The following is a 19166-nucleotide window of genomic DNA, read 5'->3' as shown; positions in this document are numbered from 1 at the left end:
GCTTAGCCAAGTACAGAGTTCCTAAATTATTTAAAATCTGGATCATGATTGATTTTAACGGCAGGATTTTTTTTCTCCTGTGAATCACAGTCTTATTGAGCATGTTTCCTTAACAAGTGGCACTGCTGATTTTGGGGAATCTGGCTTTAGCTCTAACATAGAGTTGCTGAGCCTAATTAGCTCCTTGGATTGATTGAGTTTCTGTTTTTTAGCTAGAATTTATAAGAAGCAGGCACTGTAATTAGACAGACCACTAGGATCCTTTTCGTTTTGCTTATCATTGAGCTTTGTTTGGATGTTTTTAATGGCTGCTTGTGAATGCTGTTTGTTTCTGTGCTGAGATTCAAAGTAAAGAGGGGAGAGGGATCCTTTTTTCATTTTCAGTGTAGTCTCTCTGAAATAATCACTGGCCCTCAGCAGAGCTGTGTTCCTAACTACCTCCTCTCTTCCAAGACTTGCACTTACTATGACTTTAAGCTACATCTGGATCTCTGAGCTCTGTTTAGGGTAACACACTCAACTGTAAGTAACTATATATGTCTTCTGTTTGGTATTGCCAAAGTGCAAAGCACACTCAAACCAAACTACATAAAATTCACAGGGCTGAGGAAGAGAGGAACTTCTTTCTCTTGTTGGTTGGAGTATTTGACTGAAGGTTGTGTGACTTCTGCCCCACTGCTGGCACAAGACAGAAATTAGAAGATGGAGAAAATGTCTGTGTGTCTGTAGAGCTAGCGTGGTGGTGCCCAGCTTACAGCTGGGTTGGCACTGTCAGAAACCATGCACTTTTTAATATGTCAAGGTAAAAGTGGAGTTGTGTGACAGCAACAGCTTTATTGAGAAACAGTTCTATTGTGACATCAGTCAGCAAGACCTTAAAAAAGTGAGGAACTTCTTGTCATATATGAATAACAGGGTACTCCTTGTCAGTTTTGTGGACTGTTTAAGCTTCATCAGCTTTGGAGCAACTTTTACACAAAAGTTACAGCTCTTGAATGAGCCCCTTTTATGGTGCGAGGGGTAGCTCCCTGACTCTTGGGAGAAAAAGCCATCTTGCTACAATCTCCTTTCAGGTGGTTGTAGAGAACAGTGAGATCTTCCTTCAGCCTTCTTTTCCCCAGACTGAACAACCCCAGCTGCCTCAGCCACTCTTCATGAGATTTGTGCTCCAGACCCCTCCTCAGCTCCATTGCTCTTTTCTGGATATGCTCAAGCACCTCAATGTCTTTCTTGCAGTGAGCAGCCCAAAACTGAACTAATTTGAGGTGCAACCTCACCGATGGGTTTCTGTCCTTCTGTCACTGATTTGCATTTCTGCCTTTAGTAAAAAATAAACAAAATATGCTCTTTTGTGCATCTGCCACATGCTCATGGGATGTCACAGGCACAAGGATTGTTCAGCAATATGAAATTTTCTCTTAAAAGACAACAATTGTTGGAGGAATCCCCCTACCTTTTTAATGCATTTTGTACTAGTACAATTTAAGATAAATCTCATACTTGCAGCAGCACCTTTCTCCTGCTCTTGACCTCTTGACTGCTGTAGTGTCACATCCCTTCCAGATGTGGAAGTTTCCTGGTACTGAACCTGAGCACAGTGTCTACTAGTGTAGTCCTTTCAGCTCTCCCTTCCTCTCTGCCATCACCACAGGGCTCTGGCTTGTGCTAGTGCACCTCATACAAGATAACTAACTGCAGTGGCAGTGGAAATTTCCACTATGCTTCATTTTCCCTTTAAGGGTAGTCAATTTCCACCTGGAAAAAGTTCATTGTCTCCCCAATGTCTACTTTCACCAGGTGAAGAATTCCCCAGGTTAAAGGTCCAACACCTTACCCATCTTTCTTCAACTGTCTCATTTTGTCCTGCTAACAAAGCCAGGCTTACGTAACTGAACCACCAAGGGCTTTATCTCCCCACCTGGAGATTGCTCCCATTTCCTCTCTCTCTCTCTCTCTCTCTCTCTCTCTCTCTCTCTATCTCTATCTCTCTCTATCTCTCTCTCTCTAACAAAATTATTAACAGAAAGGACAAATTATACTGGTTCATAGTGAACTCAGCTGTTACACACCTGTAAATCTGCTCTTGGGCTTGTGCTTTTTGAGCTATAAACTGTCCTTTGTGGAGATTATTCCCATGTAGTAAGAGCCAAAACCCAATATAGTCTTTATGTGGTTCCTTTGTAATGTAAACATTTATTACTGTGAATAAAGAAGTGCATCAGCTCAAAGGAGCAGAATTAAGACGTTATGATCAAAAATAACTGTCATAGTTCCTGAGATTTTTTTCCTTTGACATATCTCTATAAATAATTAGATTACAAGACACCTGAGGGCATACATCATCTGATGCTGTAACCATAACACCTGGAGGGAGTCAACAACTTTCTCCTTTTGGCCAAGTGCCTAGGAAGACTCTAAGGTGTATGATTAATAGAGAGCACAAACACGCTGTCTTGCACTTCCTAAAGCTTGCTGTACTATTGTATAGACTCCCTTGTGGAATGTTATTATTTCTATTTCTGATGGTGCTGCTGTTGTCATTGAATAGCCAAAATCTGCACAGTAGTGGGGTGACAGGAAAGAGAAAACAAAAGAAATATTTGTTATTAGGGTGGAGGGGTGGGGGGGAGGGGGGTGGGCAGATGCAGGAAACAAAACATACAACTGGGTAAATAATTCCACAGAAAAATTGTTATTCCAACATTTCAGCCGAATTTTCCTCTCCAGTATTACCTCATTTTTGTGAAACAATTCTGTGTTAGTGTCTCCCACACACAGAATGAAATTCTGGGCAACAAAAATTCCTGTGAATTTCCTGAGCACAATATTTATTCTTATTGCTTCATTTTCTATTCATGAATTCTATTTTGCAGCCCTACACAAAAGCAATTACCATTTGCCTCCTTTCTATGTAGCTCACTTTAAACACACAGATTTTGTTAAAGCTGGAGGACCTGGCATAGGAAGATCTGGGAAGGCACTGACCATTCTCTACCCCCTCGCCTGGCCTGCCCCTCACCCGGCAGCATGATACAGCAGCCATGCCAAATTATGGCCACGTTTTGCAATTCCTCTGCTGGGTGTCAGTGAACAGCTGCAGGGGGAACATGAGTGGGGAGAGAGATCTTGGAGGTTAGGCAGAGAGAGTGGAAGATGTTAATGGGAGGAAGAGGGGGAGAAAAGAGAAGTTTAACACTGGAAGAGTATCTAGCAGTGATGCTGGAGAATGGCAAAATCTGGTGCAGCTGCTTAGACCACTACAGGATGAAACTGAGCTCTGCCAGGCTGTTTCGGGAAGGAACTGGGGTATGGGAAGAAGAACAAGCAAAAAGGTTAGATGAGGAAAGCCCAGGATAGATGCTGATAGAAGATTGTAGGATTGTAGGCCTGATCAGAGAAGAGCATGTCAAAAAGGATATGAACACATGAGAGCACAGCTTTTCTACCATGCGTGAAAGGAGTGTGTTACACCCAAATCTTAGTGTTTTTCTACAAGTAGCAAATGCTAGACAGCCCCCTGGTAAATTTTGAGTCATTGTCTCCTTCTCTACTGCTTGTCCAAACAAAAGGTGTCAGCCAGCCAGCTGCTGCTAGCTAATTTAGAAACAGAGGCTATTTTATACACAGGAATGTTCCAAGCTTGTTGGTGTCTCGTTGAAGTGTAATGACAAATCCACATGAAATTACATAAAATACATATAGTAAGTGCCTTTAGAGCCTAAAATCAACTGCTATAGGCTCGGGAAATGTCAAAATTAATGGGCTATGTGTATTGTGTTGTCCTTTCAGGGCTCTCCCTCCATCCCAAAATAACATCATTTTTCAAGGCAGATAAAGGACCTGCTTTAGACATGAATCAGGACTGTACAGTGCTGTGATTATTGTCAATAAACATATGGAATGGAGGACTGTGGAAGAGAAGGGAGATAATCTGAAAGGACCAATACCACCCTCAGACTAGTTCTGACAATGTGTTCCTAAAATTTTTAGATGGGCTACTAATTGTATGTTCCTGTTTTTTTGGGTATCCTGATTTGAGAACCAGCTGCCCCATTTGCTCTTGAAGATAAGTCAAAGTTAGCTGTACTTTGAAGACTGTAATGATCAATACTCTGAAAGATCAGTGCTTCACACCAAACACCTATACTTAATGAAGTCTTCAGTGATTCAGGTACTATCAGAGGAATATATGCCTCACCTCGGGGGATTCATCAGTTACTGCATTGATGAGCTACACGGGGAAAATAAAAAATTATAAAGAGCCTCTGAAGAAATCGGTCATTCAGGATTCAGAACAGAGTTTGTGTAGTCCTAAATAAGGCATAAATCCATACATTGCAAGGCAAGGATTAAAAGAAAGATTAAATAAATTATGGTTCAGTGGGCACTGTTTATTCTGTGCAGGGTTTAAGGCAGGGCTCTAGTAGAAAAATAGCATCCAGTCACAAAATTAAAGACTTTGACTAAATGTACATGGGCAACTGTGATTTATGCAGTGTCCAAGGACACGTATCATGATATTATGTGCTTCATTCTTCAATGTAAGATTCTATGTTGTTTGAAGTTGAATATAATTAATCATTCATGAGGAAGGGAAATACAGATGTGTATAAGAGGAGCACAAAGATGTACATCTTTCCTTCTTGCTGAAAGGAAGATGTACATCTGAATGAATTGAGGCTTTGTGCCTGGCCGTCTGCACCTCTGTACAATACCTGCTGACATATATGTAGAGATACCTGAATTTAGTCTCCTGCACACAGGGCTGTTGCCTCTGGACTTTTCCAGGGCTACAGCTTTGCATACTTTATTTTTTGTTTTTCCCTGGGTGGGATATATATAAATAATATTTAGTAGTTTATTTTCTGTAGCCATGTTTGTATAAGAAGCTAGGCAAGAAAAGGTTTACAAGTAAAGGTAATGTATTTTATTAGAACAAGTGATGTAGTTAGAAAAGATGAGGTGACTTAAGTACTGAAAAGACTGCAGAATTGACTTACTGATATACAGCCTCTGGAGTCTGAAATGTGGTATTCTGATCCCACCTTCAATTTCATATGTGTTTTATATCCCCATAATCATGCTGGTTTGGGGTAAATTTCCTAAACTGTGAAATCATTAGTGTATGGGATAGAAATACATTTAAAATGAAGACAGGTATATAATATGGAGTCATTGTGTTGGTCTGACCTATAATTTTTATTACTTTTGGAGCAGAACAGAAATAGACTATTAACATTCCTGAAGTTCTCTTATTTGCCATGAAGACATTGATGCATTTCACTCTGCTGCCATGAGAAATCTGGGACCTTCTGTTAGCCAGCCTCTGCTTAACACAGTGAGAAACATACACCTGGGAGCAGCAGGCTCTGTAACTTTCTTCAAAATTTTCTGTGTCTTAGTTTAGATAGTAGAGCAAGAGGATCATCAAAGGTCTTGCTTCTCAAAGCCTTTCCAATGCAGGCGTGCAGACCTCTTTGTAAAACTTCTGCTTTCACAGGAAAGTTTGCAATTTCAGATAACAGACCACAAATGACCTAATGAAATAATACATAGCCTTTCATTTTTTTTTTTTTTTCAGGTAGAAATACCATGCCAGCACTCAGAAGAACAAAGCATCTACTTTGTGTCTCACACTGACTGCCAAGCAGATTTCAGTGAGACATCCAGAATGTTTTACCAGTATTTTAATTGAAGAGGATAGAGTGGGTTAAAAATTAGGCCACACATTTTTGTGCCTTACATTTTCTTCCATTTTCTTGCTTTCTTTCCTTCAGAAGTTAGTAGGTGAGAGTTATTGTGGGACATCACTGAACCCTGAACAGCTGAACTTGTTTTATGACAATATCTGGATTTGACAAAAATCTTTGTTTGGTAACTTTTTCCCTCTTTATGTTATTTTTCAGTGTACAGTAGTGATGCAAGGCTGGTTATTTTTTCTGAGCACGAGGTGAAGTCGAGAGTCAAGATGTAGCCTGTGCTGAGTGAACAAACTCTGAAATTAGAAATCAGTGCTAGCTGGGCATTTTACTGCTAGGGTCATGCTTTAATCCTTAACAAGTCTGCCCTTTAGTTCCCATCCATGTCAGAGGATGAATTATAAATATATATTTCTTCAGTATCATTATTCTTCTTGCAAGTGGGCATTTCAATACAAGGCAGGTGGTACAGTGTTTTTTGTATTCCTAATGCATGTATCTCTAGGAGACCCACGCCTCAGAGCTCATGCTGGCTGCATGGGTTATGTATTCTCAGGAGACCAACATGTTTAGAATGTATTCTTTTGCACTTTCCTCTGTCATGTCATGTTTTGCTATGATAGAATTACTGGCAAATGAAATGCTTGTTATTGATTTCTGTGGAAATGTTAATAATTTTTGTGTTACCCTGCATTGGAGTGGCAGTAACTGATGTACAAAATTTGACATCTTAATTATTCCGTGATGGAAAAGAGGGACACTAACCTGAGACACAGCAGCCTATTACCTCTGGATCTGTGGATTCAAAGCAGCCTTAGGTCACAAGTGAAATGAGTGTGGCTGTCTCAGTATAGTCTTTATGGATGTTTGTTTGCTTCTCAAAGACGCTAGATGTGTTCAATGTGTCTGGAGCAGATGGAAGCAGAAATCCTCAGACAAAAAAAAAAACACCTTTATTTTTAATATTTCTAGTCAAGCTGAAATTGCAAGTATGAGAAGCCTCAGGAGATGAGAACCCTCCAGAGCCATTGCATCAAAATATGCAGCCCAAATATTGTAGTTTATTCAATAAAAAAGAGAGGTCCAAGAGTTTTGGTGTTTGCCCATTGGTCCCATCCAGTGGCCTAGCTTCAGTTCCCAGCAGCTGCAGCTTTACACGGAACTCCTGTGAGCTGGAAATCTCAAGCGAGTGAACAAGGACACACATGCACCATAGGTAATATGCAGATATTTAACAGTGAGCCCCAAAAATTGGATCCATAGCCACTGACAGTTTCACCATCATTACAATAGTGAATGCAATCCCTTTAGTGATAGATAAATATCAGGCTGTTGCTGTCTTTGTTTCCAGCTGTATATAATCATCATCCACAACCTTTAGCACAGAGGAGACACTCTTCAACACAATGCCATTTCCCAAATAACCATCCAGCTGAGTATACACCATAGAGCTAAAGGTCTCTTTAAAAATTATATATTGTGCATTTCTGACTACAGGATTAGATGGCCACCTCAAAAGTATTATATATGCATCATTATTCTGTTAAAATTCATATTCTCAGTCCAGTCACAGACAGCCCCACAATAAAGCATCAGCATTTCAAAAGCTATCTGATGCTGAACAATAGAGTAAATGGCAAGAACATAAAATTTGATTTCTGCCTCGGTGAAAGAAAAGATCTAATATGAAAGAACAATTGTATGAAGCTTGAAGGCTTTATTGGTTTTTATTTTACCAGCATCATCCAAAACTGACTTCAGTGACTTAACTGTTACTAATATTGAGTTACCCAATGCCCTAGGAGGCAAAAAAAAAAAAAAATTGTGTTCTGTAATCTAATCCAGTACCCTCTTGTCCTCCAGAGCTGGGCCAGGGTTTGTCTGGGCACTGTGCACTTCAAAAGAGCATCAGTTTGATGTTTGCTGCTGTGGCTCCTTAACAGTGCTGGTCTGCATCTCTCTGTTGACAATGGTAACAGTGGAGAAAGGACTGAGACCAAAAGGAGAAAGAAAAGGGGAAGTGGGAAAAGAAGTTTGAATTGTAGTCCAGGGTCTTTCAGCATGCTCAGCTGCACAAAGTAGTGCAAACCTGAGGAAAGAAACTAATTAGGATTCCATAAAAAAGAGGAGAAAATATCTTGCCATGATCCAAGTTGCACCAAAGCAAAACCTTGCTGGCTGATGTAGCCTTAATTCATGTTATTTTGCAGGGACAGCAAGCTGACCATGTTGCTCCGAGAGTCCTTGGGGAACATGAATTGCCGCACCACGATGATTGCTCACATTTCAGCCGCTGCGGGCAACTACGCTGAGACGCTCTCCACCATCCAGATTGCCTCAAGGGTCCTCAGGATGAAGAAAAAGAAAACTAAGGTGAGATGATGCGTTACTCCCTTCTTATAATGATGGAGGAAGGAGGAAGAATGATCCTTCAGTGGATAGAATACCGTGTAACAAAATCAGTAATCAGTTCCAAAGTGTATGGGATGTATATACCCAGTCCTAGGCAAGTGTCAGCATGCAGTATCAGAGGAGTAAATGCTTCAGCTTCAGAGACATAGGAGTAAGTTCAGACACATATGTTGTAGCAGGTTTGTAAGATGACCTTGTTTTAATAATATTGCTGTCAGGGAGCATTTATTTTCCTTTATGCTCTTAGTGCTAATGAAATAATGAGTGAAACTGCTGTAAAGTTAAAGAAAATTTGGGTTAATTAAGCATTAGATTCAATATGCTTCTCAGAGAGAGTGGAAGAAAAATAAAGGCAGAACAATTGTGTCCAGTGCCAGCATTGACCACTGTTTTATTCCCACTGCTTCTAAATACGGGTGATAGATTTTCCAAGAAGTAGAGTGAAGATAGATTATATTCATTTTCATGTTAGAGAGTTATGGTTGCTTTTGTGCAACTTATGGTGTGAATTGGGCAGAATGAATGAATTTTATACATTTAATTTTACTTGGCAGACTGACAAAAGCTTTTTTTTTTGTCAATTGATTGAAGAGAGACAAATGAAGTGTTCAGTCCACACACCGTCAGAGCACTCTGTCTCCAGAGACCTCTGGATACACATTATACAATTCCACACACTGGTAGTATGTGGTCATATGTAATCAGTTTTTTTGTTCCTCTTCAAATACACAAATGTACACGCACACACAAAATAAGCAAAGCCTTTGCCAAATACCTGATTTCTTTGGCCAGGCAAAGGGACATAACTTAGTCCATATTTTTAGTACTTTTTTTTGACGTCTTATGATTTTGAGTGGGACTCAGAGCTGGGGCTTTGGGTCCTTCATTGAACATAGCTATGACTTTGATCCAGGGCTGTGGATAAGCAGCTTCAGAACTTTGTGCCTTAGTTTAGAGATTTCCCAGTTCATATGTGGCCATGAATTTTTTGTGTTTGTCATTTGTGCAAGGAGCAGCTTGCAATGCTGAAATGTCAAAGACGTCTCTCTCTCTCCCCCGCCCTCTCTCTCTCATGTTGCAGTACACATCAAGTTCTTCTGGAGGAGAGAGCTCTTGTGAGGAGGGCCGGATGCGAAGGCCAACCCAGCTAAGGCCTTTCCATTCTAGAAACACTGTGGACCCAGAATTCCCTATTTTGCATTTATCAAGTGATCCTGATTATTCATCCAGCAGTGAGCAATCGTGTGACACGGTGATTTACGTTGGCCCCAATGGCACTGCCCTTTCTGACAAGGAACTGACAGATAATGAGGGCCCCCCTGACTTTGTTCCCATAGTTCCTGCTCTGCAAAAGACCAAAAATGAGGGCAGGTTGGAGGAAGTTAGTGAATCAGGGCCCAGCACATCTGAAAGAGACTGCCTGAAGTGCAACACCTTTGCAGAGCTCCAGGAAAGACTGGATTGCATAGATGGCAGTGAAGAGACCGACAAATTTCCCTTTGAAGAGATGCCTGCTCAATTTAGCTCAGACCAGATGTCTAAGTGTGCTGTCTCAAGCCAGCTGGCAGAGCTTAGCCACTTACCAGAGTCAGATAAGGAAGATATCATGCCAGAATGTCAGCATCCTGATAGAGAAGCAAAGGAAAATACAAACACAACACCCAGCAAAGCTAGGAGAAATTACTCCCCTATTCCTTCTGGAGCTCATAGCAATCTTTCAACTCCTTCTTCTCCCAGGAGTGTAACAGGCAGCTCTAGTAAAGAGCTCAACTCTTGTCAGTTAGCACACAGCACCAGCTTGCAGAGCAGCAGAGAAGGTCTCAACACTTCTGCATTTGTGGAAGGCAAACCTCGGCCAATGGGTTCACCCCGGCTTGGCATTGCAAGCCTCTCAAAGACATCTGAGTATAAGCCACCAACCTCTCCTTCCCAGAGGTGCAAGGTCTATACACAGAAAGGAGTCCTGCCCAGCTCCACTCCCCCACTAGCTCCCCTGTGTAAGGATGCTGCCATGACATCTACCGAATCTTTATTACAGCCAGAAATCCGGACACCACCTGTAGGCATGAGCCCTCAGATTATGAAAAAGTCAGTGTCATCCAACAATGGGGATTTTGAAGAGACCATTCTCAATGAAGATGGGCAACAAGGCATTTCTCCAGAATCCAAGAAGGAGATTCTGAGCACAACCATGGTGACTGTCCAGCAGCCATTGGAGCTGAATGGAGAGGATGAGCTTGTGTTCACCCTTGTGGAAGAGCTGACCATTAGTGGTGTCCTTGACAATGGGCGCCCAACCAGTATCATCAGTTTTAACAGCGACTGCTCTGTGCAGGCTTTGGCCTCTGGCTCTAGGCCAGTCAGTATTATCAGCAGTATCTCTGAAGATCTTGAATGTTACTCCAGTGCAGGTCCTGTGTCTGAAGTCAGTATCACACAGTTCCTTCCTCTTCCAAAGCTGAGTCTGGATGACAAACCCCAAGACGATGGCAGCAGGCGCTCATCCATCAACTCATGGTTGAACGAAATGAGCACAGGCAGTGACGGTGAACATTCGTGCCACAGTTTCATAGCCCAGGCATGCTATGGGCATGGGGAAGCTATGGCAGAGCCCCCTGTCTCCGAGTTTGCGAGCACCATACAAAGTGCGAGCATGATTTGTGTAAATGACAAACAGAAGTCAGTGACTGACAACATGCTTATAATGTCGGAAATGGGGGAGGAAGCTTTCGGCAAAGTGCCATCCATCAAAGGCTGTAAAATATCAGCTCTAGGCAAAACTACTGTCACAATCAAAAATACAGCAAGTCTCAGCAGCTGTGAGGGCTACATCCCAATGAAGACGAACATTACTGTGTATCCATGTATTGCTGTTAATTCCTTCAAAGTTCAAGACACTGATTATGCTGTACCTACTGTAACTGCAGACCCAAAGGCTGTTCATCCCCATGATGGGAAAGAATCCATTGAGAAGAAGGTTATCAAATTTGAAGACCCTTGGTTGAAGAGAGAAGAAGATGTTAAAAAGGACAGCTCTGGGAACAGTGATGGGCCAAGGCCTGATGCAGTTGCGGTTTCAGCCAAGCCTGAGCACAGCACAAAACAGTCCTCCATGGACAGGTTTAGCAGCAGCAGTGGAGACACCTCTATTTCCCCAGGATCTGACAGTTTAAAAAGGATTGTGGATGGGTGTGAGGTGGCAGCATCCAGATCTGCAACCCAAAGCCCTGTTCATTTCAGTGATGGCTTGAAGAACTGTAGCCTCCCTCGAGGGCTCCCAAAGGCAAGCAAGGTGGAGGAATCTGACAGTCATCTCCATCCTACTTTTACTGACAGCAGTGGAGTCAGTTCTCCTGCCCTCCTCCCCTTTTCTAAGGCTAGCCTTGACAAGAAAATGTCCTCTCCCAAACACTGCATACTCACTCGTCCCAAAGGGACCCCTCCTCTGCCACCTGTGAGAAAGTCAAGCTTGGATCAAAAGAACAGAGCCAGCCCCCAGAACAGTGCAGCCAACAGCACCACAAGCAGTCCTTCCAGCCAGCCTGTGTCCTTCCTGGCCAGCTTCCCCGAGGAGCAGAATGCCAAACAAAAAGGCCCTGGCATAGACAGCAGCATCAACAACAGCAGCAGCAAGCTCTTCAGTGCCAAGCTGGAGCAGCTTGCCAGCAGGACCAGCTCCCTAGGGTGGTCCACAGGAAGCCACTATGAGTGTTTGTCACTGGAAAGAGCAGAAAGTCTGTCCTCTGTGAGCTCCAAAACGAGCCCTGGCAGAGACACCACCATGCCTAGGGCTGGAAGGACCCTCAGCCGCAGTGCCATGTCCTCACCCACCAACTCAGGCCTCTCTCAGTCGGCAGGTGCCTCCCCAAAAGCTAGCCAGTCAAAGATCTCAGCTGTCAGCAAGCTTCTACTGGCAAGTCCCAAGGCCCGCAGCCTCTCTGCCTCTGCCACCAAAACGCTCAGCTTCTCCACCAAGTCTCTGCCTCAGTCTGTAGGGCAGAGCTCCAGTTTGCCTCCAAGTGGGAAGAACATGTCCTGGTCAATGCAGTCCCTCAGCAGAAGCCGGGGCTCCAGCCTTGCTTCCAAATTGCCCCTTCGAGCTGTCAATGGGCGGATTTCAGAGCTGCTCCAAGGGAGCACCAGTGCCAGAGGAGTACAGCTGCCAGGAAGCCTGGAGACAGAGGAGTGTGGGGGCCTGCTGGGAGATGAGAAGCCAGCTGTTCACATGCTGCCTTCACCTTACAGCAAGGTCACCCCTCCTCGGAAACCTCACCGCTGCAGCAGCGGCCACGGGAGCGACAACAGCAGCGTCCTGAGCGGGGAACTGCCCCCTGCCATGGGGAAAACAGCCCTCTTCTACCACAGTGGGGGCAGCAGTGGCTATGAGAGCATGATGAGGGACAGCGAGGCAACGGGGAGTGCCTCCTCAGCGCAGGACTCCATGAGCGAGAACAGCAGTTCTGCCAGTGGCAGGTGCCGGAGCCTCAAAACCCCAAAGAAACGCTTAAATGCAGGTGAGCTTGTGGTAGTGGGAAAGAGGGATGCAGACCAAAGCAGATTAGTATGCAGGGGGTAGGCTGGCCCTAAGGGTGAGCTAGTTAAAGACAAGTTCCACCTCTTAGCTGAGAAGCAAGGACATGGTAAGTATCCAAGGCTCTGCCTTTTTTCATTTTGGAACATTCACTAATCCTGTGTGGTTGTGGTTGTATTGCCTTTGCAGTGGTGCCTCCTCCTGAACTCTCACTTCGGTTTACTTCAAATGAACAAAAAACTGGTTAATATTGCCAGTGACAGTCACGTTCAAGTATTTATACAAATATACTTCTGGTTTAATTCCAGAAAGGTGCTTTAATATGATGTTTCACCAGCCCAAGACCAGAGTCTTGCTGAATAGCTGTATCTTTTGTGAGCCTGTTTCTGCTCCTTGTGTGCTCTGGATGCCCAAAGGTGCAAGATGCCCTACATCTGAAAACCACTGTTGAGTTCCTTCTCTCCACATGGGAGATGGAACACCATGCCACTTGAAAGATGTCATCCTGTACCTGAGACTCTTGCCTTTTGCGTTGTTGCTCCTTTCCCCAGAAATTTATTTATAATAAATAATAGGTAATATTAAGAACAATATATGGAAACTATTGCACTGAAGCATTTTCAAATCTGAAATTTTTTAGTGATCATGGAATGGATTGGGAAGACTTTGTTCAGACATAATCCCTAGTAGCTTCACACTACATCAGGATTTTAATTAGATAGCTGAAGGTGCCTGGGTCCTTCGACCTCTGGGCACGCCAGAGTTGGGTCCACAGGAGCCGGATAGCAGTAAAGCAGCTTCCTCTCAAAGGCGGGATGACACTCAAGCGGCTTAGTTTCCAAGAGGGCTTATTGTAGGAAAAGGCAGGTTGGGGAGTGAAGGGGAGAAAACCACACTGGAAGGGAGCTCGCACTGAGAGCCCCAAACTGAGGGCAGGGTGAGGATTATAACTGTGGCAGAGAAGGAGGGTCAGGGTAGGAAACACCCAATGAGGGAACGGTTCAGGGGTGGAGTAGAGGGAATGATGGGGTTACAGCCAATGGGGACAAGGGGAAGGAGTGGTTACAGGGAAGGAACCAATGGGGGTACAGAGAGCGAAGAACTTTCCAGAACTAGGGTATGGCTTACTTAATGATGGACAAGAACAAGAGGAAGGTATAACAAAAGATTGACAACAGGGGAGGCAGGAAACTACACACTTGTTACCTCCCGTGGTAGTTCAGGGGGACTGTCTCCTAAGTCCCCTCCCCCAGATAGCATGTCTCCTGGGTCATATCAAGAATCTGTGCAGGTACCTCTTTCTATTACAGCAAGTTTCATGAAGTTGCAGAACAGGGATGGGGACCATTTATGAGCTGATCAGTTCACATTTTTCCTGGATGCCTTTTTCCCAACCTGTAGTGCAAAGCCTGCCTAATCTACTTCTGAAAAAAATTTAGGTTGACATTGGACCTGGTGGCACAGGTATGGAATATCAGTAGCTACTTATTCTACAGTAGCTGCGTCTTTCCAAAATGTGTTTTTCTCATAGCATTCCTAATTCACCAGCCATTCCACTTGCTGCGATACTCCACTTTGGAATTAATTTCCAGTGAACAGAGTAATGCATAACTCTCTCTTTATGCTTTTGACTGTGGTAGCAGAAAGAACATGTGCAGCACAGATATGCTATAATAGATACTGCTATTAAAACAACATCCATAAATGCAGAGCTGATTGTACCTGTTCAGAGGGTGCATCTGAAAGTGATCATTCAACATAATGCAAGCCCAGACCTAATGACTGAATAATATTTTTGAAGTTAACTTTGCATCCTCTGAGAAAATCTCTTTTCCTAGCCCTTGAATTAAATGGTACTAAATTGATTTTCCTCTTTCTGAGGAGCTTTGCCTCTAAAAACCCCATTCAAATATAAACTTTTTAATAATAACTTGCAAGAAACAGAAGGATGATTTCTATCTTGTAAAAAAGGAAAACAAAGCTGTCCACAAAGACAGCATTTGTGGGTGTTTACTGATAGCTTGATTCTGTCCTGTGGAGAAGCTGCCAATCTAATATGGGCTTTTTCTGCAGATCATTTAGATGGAAAAGTTTATCAATTACTGCGAAAAAACAGGCAGCTGTGCAGATGAGGGAACAGATTAGATACTAGAGAATGTTCCCCTTACTCCCCCAAGGGAGATGTTTTACAAGAAAAGTTGTGAGAAAACTTCAAGCAGAACCTCCAGATTCTTTAGACTTCAGAGTTCATCCCCAAACTGAATCACTAAAGGACCAATATTTGTTTACTCTGATGCTCACAAAATTGCTTGTTTCATTTCATTTCTCTCTGCTCTGATAGCACATTGGAGGCTGGACAATGTTGGAAATGCAAGTGACAAAAGCATTGTTTTTGTGATGTGACAAGTTTTATATCTGTGTGTTGTCTTTTATACCAGGACTGTATTTTGGCTCTCAGCTTTGGCTTTTGATAAACCCTGTGCAGGACTGAACATTGTGTCAGTGGTCATGAAAAGAGGGTTATGAAGGAGAGATCTGTTTGAGACTCAGATTTAAGATTGTTCTTGTAGCAGTCTGGAGGACACACCAGGAAAGAAGAGGCCTTGAGCCTATCTGGTAGAACATTGACACTAGTTTGTCATGCAGTACAGGTATGCAAAATTATCAAGTGATGAGGTAAGTACGAGCCTTTCATTAGCAGGGAAGATAAGGAGTCCTAGCTTTGCTGCTTTTTTTACTGCTGTGTAACTTTTTCCCCAAAACCACCTTTTTTAGCCAGCCAATAAATCAATCTAATTGCTGATGTGAGGTGGTTCCTTTCTCCTTAGTCAGAAACATTGCAATTATCTGTTTGATGCTGGACATGAAGCTCTGGGCTAGAGGGTTTTTAGTGAAGGGCCTGTCTGTGTCCTTGGAAATTGCCTGTCCTAGTGGACTCAGCATAGCCTGGCACACTGACCTCCCTTAAAGTAATTTACAAGGCTTTTCTCTTAATTTAGCATGTCACCTGATGTGGAGAGGTTCTCAGTGTATCATCTCTGATGCTTTATTTTTGAGAGTGATTCCCTATATCAGCAAGTAATTCCTGTATTGTATGGAATGACTTGCGTATTACTGAAACCAGGGCTTTTATGGAAATTAAAAACTCAATCTTTACTACTATCCCTATTTCTAGCAGAAAACCACTGCCCAGAAATTAATCAGGCTTCACTTTCATGTAACCCAGCTCCTGTTTGCATTTGGTCTGGCAGCAGTGAAATCATAATTCTGTTTTGATGTGTTTGATAATAGTATAATTTTTCACATGTCAGCAGATTTATGATGGCATAAAAGCAGGATTATTACTTCAATGCAGGAGAACATGAAGGAGGAGTTAAGGTATAAGGGAGAATAGAGCTGTTCGCAAATGTATTTTTATTGTAAAATGAAAAAATATGAAGTTTTGTAATCTTTCATCCTCTGTAGCATCTCCTTTCTTACAGTGTGAGTGTTATCTTTTAAGGAACACTTTTTAATGAAAAAGCTAGCACATAAAGGTTCTGAGATCTTAAAAGACAGATATTATTTTAATATAAAGTGTCAAGAGCATTGGACCCTTCCTGATTTGCAGTCACAGATCCACTGTGCTTTAATGGATATGGCACTATAGATATGCTCATTTCAGGTCAGGCAACCTTGTCCACTTTATTTATGATTATTATTAACAGAAATGCTAGCTGTCAGACATGATCAACATGAATCAGCCCAAGGCCCCTGTAAAAGGAGCTATAAAGAGTCTTTAAGAGAATCACCAGAAGATCTCGCAATTACTTTTGAAGTTCTGACACATTGGAGAGAGATAATTTTTTTCTTGAGATTAAGATCCTGTCTTTCAGTGCTCTTAAGTGCATTATTTGTATGTGTAGGTGCTTCTGCCTTGAATGTCATACATGAAGCATCAGACCTACACTGACAGCTTTTGAAGGATAAAGTTAATTCATATCCTTCACTGTTAACCTTAGGTGAATTTTTGGGCTCTGTCTGGGTACCTGTACAGTTCATGGACAGTGCAGTACAAAATCGTATATGTACAAAATTAGAAGAAAATAATAATAAAAAAATTCCTTTTGCATTATGGTACCTATTGAAAAATCCTGTCTTTGCTTTGTGAAGCATGTAAACCTTTCCCCTGAAGCTAATCTATGCATTTAATAAATATTCCCATTTTTCTAACATCTAACATCGGTTCTGTAATATGATGTCAGCATATATTGGCCCAAAGTGACTGTTTGTGGCAGAACAAAACTGTTTAGCCCTCTATGGTTGTACATTTCCAAACTTTGTATAGCTTCTCTTTAATCCACACTGTGATGTAAGTATTATTCCAGACCCCATTTTACAGATGGAGAAATGAAGGTAAAGATTGTTGCTGGCTTGCCTAATGCCCTCAGCCAAGTGAGAGCCAGATCCAGGGTTGAATTACAGGCACCCTCAACTCCTAACCTCAACCACAGTTAACTTTGCCATACATCCTCCTGTGCCCTTGCTGAGCAATGGAAAACAGAGTTCCATTTGTTATTTTCTTTTTGTGACAGGCCCTTCATCCTTCTGTGCCTGCAATCATCTGTACAACTGCGTTGTACTTTGATTTCTCTGCTCACTCCATTAACCCTTTCCTGTAAGAAACAACAGCCATATTTCTTTCTCTGGCTTCAGCTTCCTCTCTCTTGGGTAGGCAGTGTTGTCTTGAACACACTGAAGTGTTACGGCATAGTTTGTACAGTTACAAATTGCAGCAGTTATTTATTATTTTTTAACTCCTCAGAAATTCCAAGTGTGGTGGCCCAGTACCGCTCCATGGAAAGGCAGTGATAAGAGTGCTTTTATAGTACATACTCTTATATGTGGTCAGGAAGTGCATTCTGGTTTAACTTTAGTTTTACCAAGGCTGTATTTGTATCCCAGGGGTGCAACAGATATGAGAGGGAGGCAAGCAGGGCAGCAAATTAGGGCTTGCAAGGTCTGTGTTGTATTCTCTGATGTGCTGCTGGTTCGCTGTATCACCTTGGGCAACTCATGTAATTTCTATGTTCTCTTGTTACCAGCTCATAAGAGCAGATAATGCTGGTACAAAACAAAAAAAACAAAAAAAAAAAAAAAAAAAAAAAAAGTAATAGCAAGGTCCTTGGATCAGAATGCTATCTACCTGCCTTTTGCTCTTCTGGTTTGATTTTTTAGCATCTTGTACTGAGTTTGGATGTATGTGGACATTACTTTACAATAATTCTCAGTGAAAAATATGACTGGATTATTTCAGAGATGGAGCCTTGGTGTTAACTCTGGGACTCACCCACTGTGAGGTAATAGCAAAGGAAGAGTCTAGGCTCTTATAAGGTTTATCCAGTAAAGCCAAGTTGTGTTTGCATTTTCATGTTACATACATAAATGTGTAGTTTCCAGATTTTTCCTGCCGTCTCCTACATGTATTTACACGTTCTTGTCCTTTATAGTGTTTCAGTAGTCTCTGTAAGGAAACCTACTTCAGTGTGTCACTTCTTGCAGGCCTCTGTTGAGATAGGACAGACTTCTGCTAAGGAGTGTATCTCCTTTGATTCCTCTAGTTTTGAAGCTTTTTGGAGCTGAGTCTGAGCTTGGAGCTTTGCTGGTGCTGGGGTTTCTGTCAGCAGGGTGAAACACTGAAGGCAGTGATCTGTGGCCCCAGCAGGGCTGGGGGAGCAGCAGCCATTAGGTGCTGGTGGAGACCCCCGCTTCTCAGCTGGTGTGCACAGGCCCTCTCCTGGGACTGGGGCATGAGAAAAAGATGTGAGACAGAAGGAAGCAGCTCAAAGACATCAGACTTCGGGCATAAAGTCCTTTTCAGTAAAGCACTTCCCAGTTGGGTCAGTCAGAGCCACTGGTACTTACCATTTTCCTGAACGTTAAGTATCAGTGAACATCAGAAAACAAAAACCTAAGAGATATTATTGAAAGTCAGGCCAAGTAGAAACAAGACTGGGGAAAAATGAAGGCTTCCAAAGCTTGAATTCCTGAAGTTTAAAGCTATGCCCTGAGCTGGATCTGCGTATCTTGGAATCTGGAGAGCCCTGCTTTTGTCAGTCCAGGATAGGATTTGGGTGTGTGTTTTTGTGCACATGCCTTTCATCTTCTTTGCATGGGGAACTGACTACAGATAATTAAAGATTCCTGCTGCAGCATTTGATTCTCAATGAAAAACAGGACTGGATTATTTCAGAGATGGAGCCTTGGTGTTAACTTGGTAGTGACCCCTTGCAGCTCTTTCTCAGTACTAACGTTCAACACCAAAGAAGAGCAGATTGCTACATGATTTTAAACACTTTAATGAAAAGACAGACTGTTAAGACATAACTAATTATCTACAATTAGCCTCCTTTTTCCTCATGCTCTGGGTTTCACTGATGGGATGGTTTTAAAGATGGTGATATAGACGTTCCTGGAAAGCCCTGAAAACTCTATATTTGAACATATTTAGTCTCTGGAAGCACTTAGCTCCTTCTATGAAAGCA

At 42.5% G+C, this 19166-nt stretch overlaps 1 protein-coding gene across 2 annotated transcripts in view; it reads left to right on the top strand.

The window, feature by feature from the left end:
- Positions 1-19166, top strand: part of KIF26B (kinesin family member 26B) — a 292881-nt gene that overhangs the window by 257588 nt on the left and 16127 nt on the right. For both annotated transcript variants that reach the window (XM_085576933.1, XM_021550443.3), the window contains exons 11-12: positions 7910-8072; positions 9193-12625. In XM_085576933.1, coding sequence (XP_085433059.1) covers positions 7910-8072; positions 9193-12625 — 3596 coding nt within the window. The remainder of the gene's footprint in view (positions 1-7909; positions 8073-9192; positions 12626-19166) is intronic.

The sequence above is a fragment of the Lonchura striata genome, chromosome 3, assembly GCF_050655825.1.
Source record: "Lonchura striata isolate lonStrDom1 chromosome 3, ASM5065582v1, whole genome shotgun sequence".
Taxonomy (NCBI): Eukaryota; Metazoa; Chordata; class Aves; order Passeriformes; family Estrildidae; genus Lonchura; species Lonchura striata.
The sequence above is the reverse complement of the archived record's forward strand: the minus strand, read 5'-3'. Positions and strand labels throughout refer to the sequence as shown.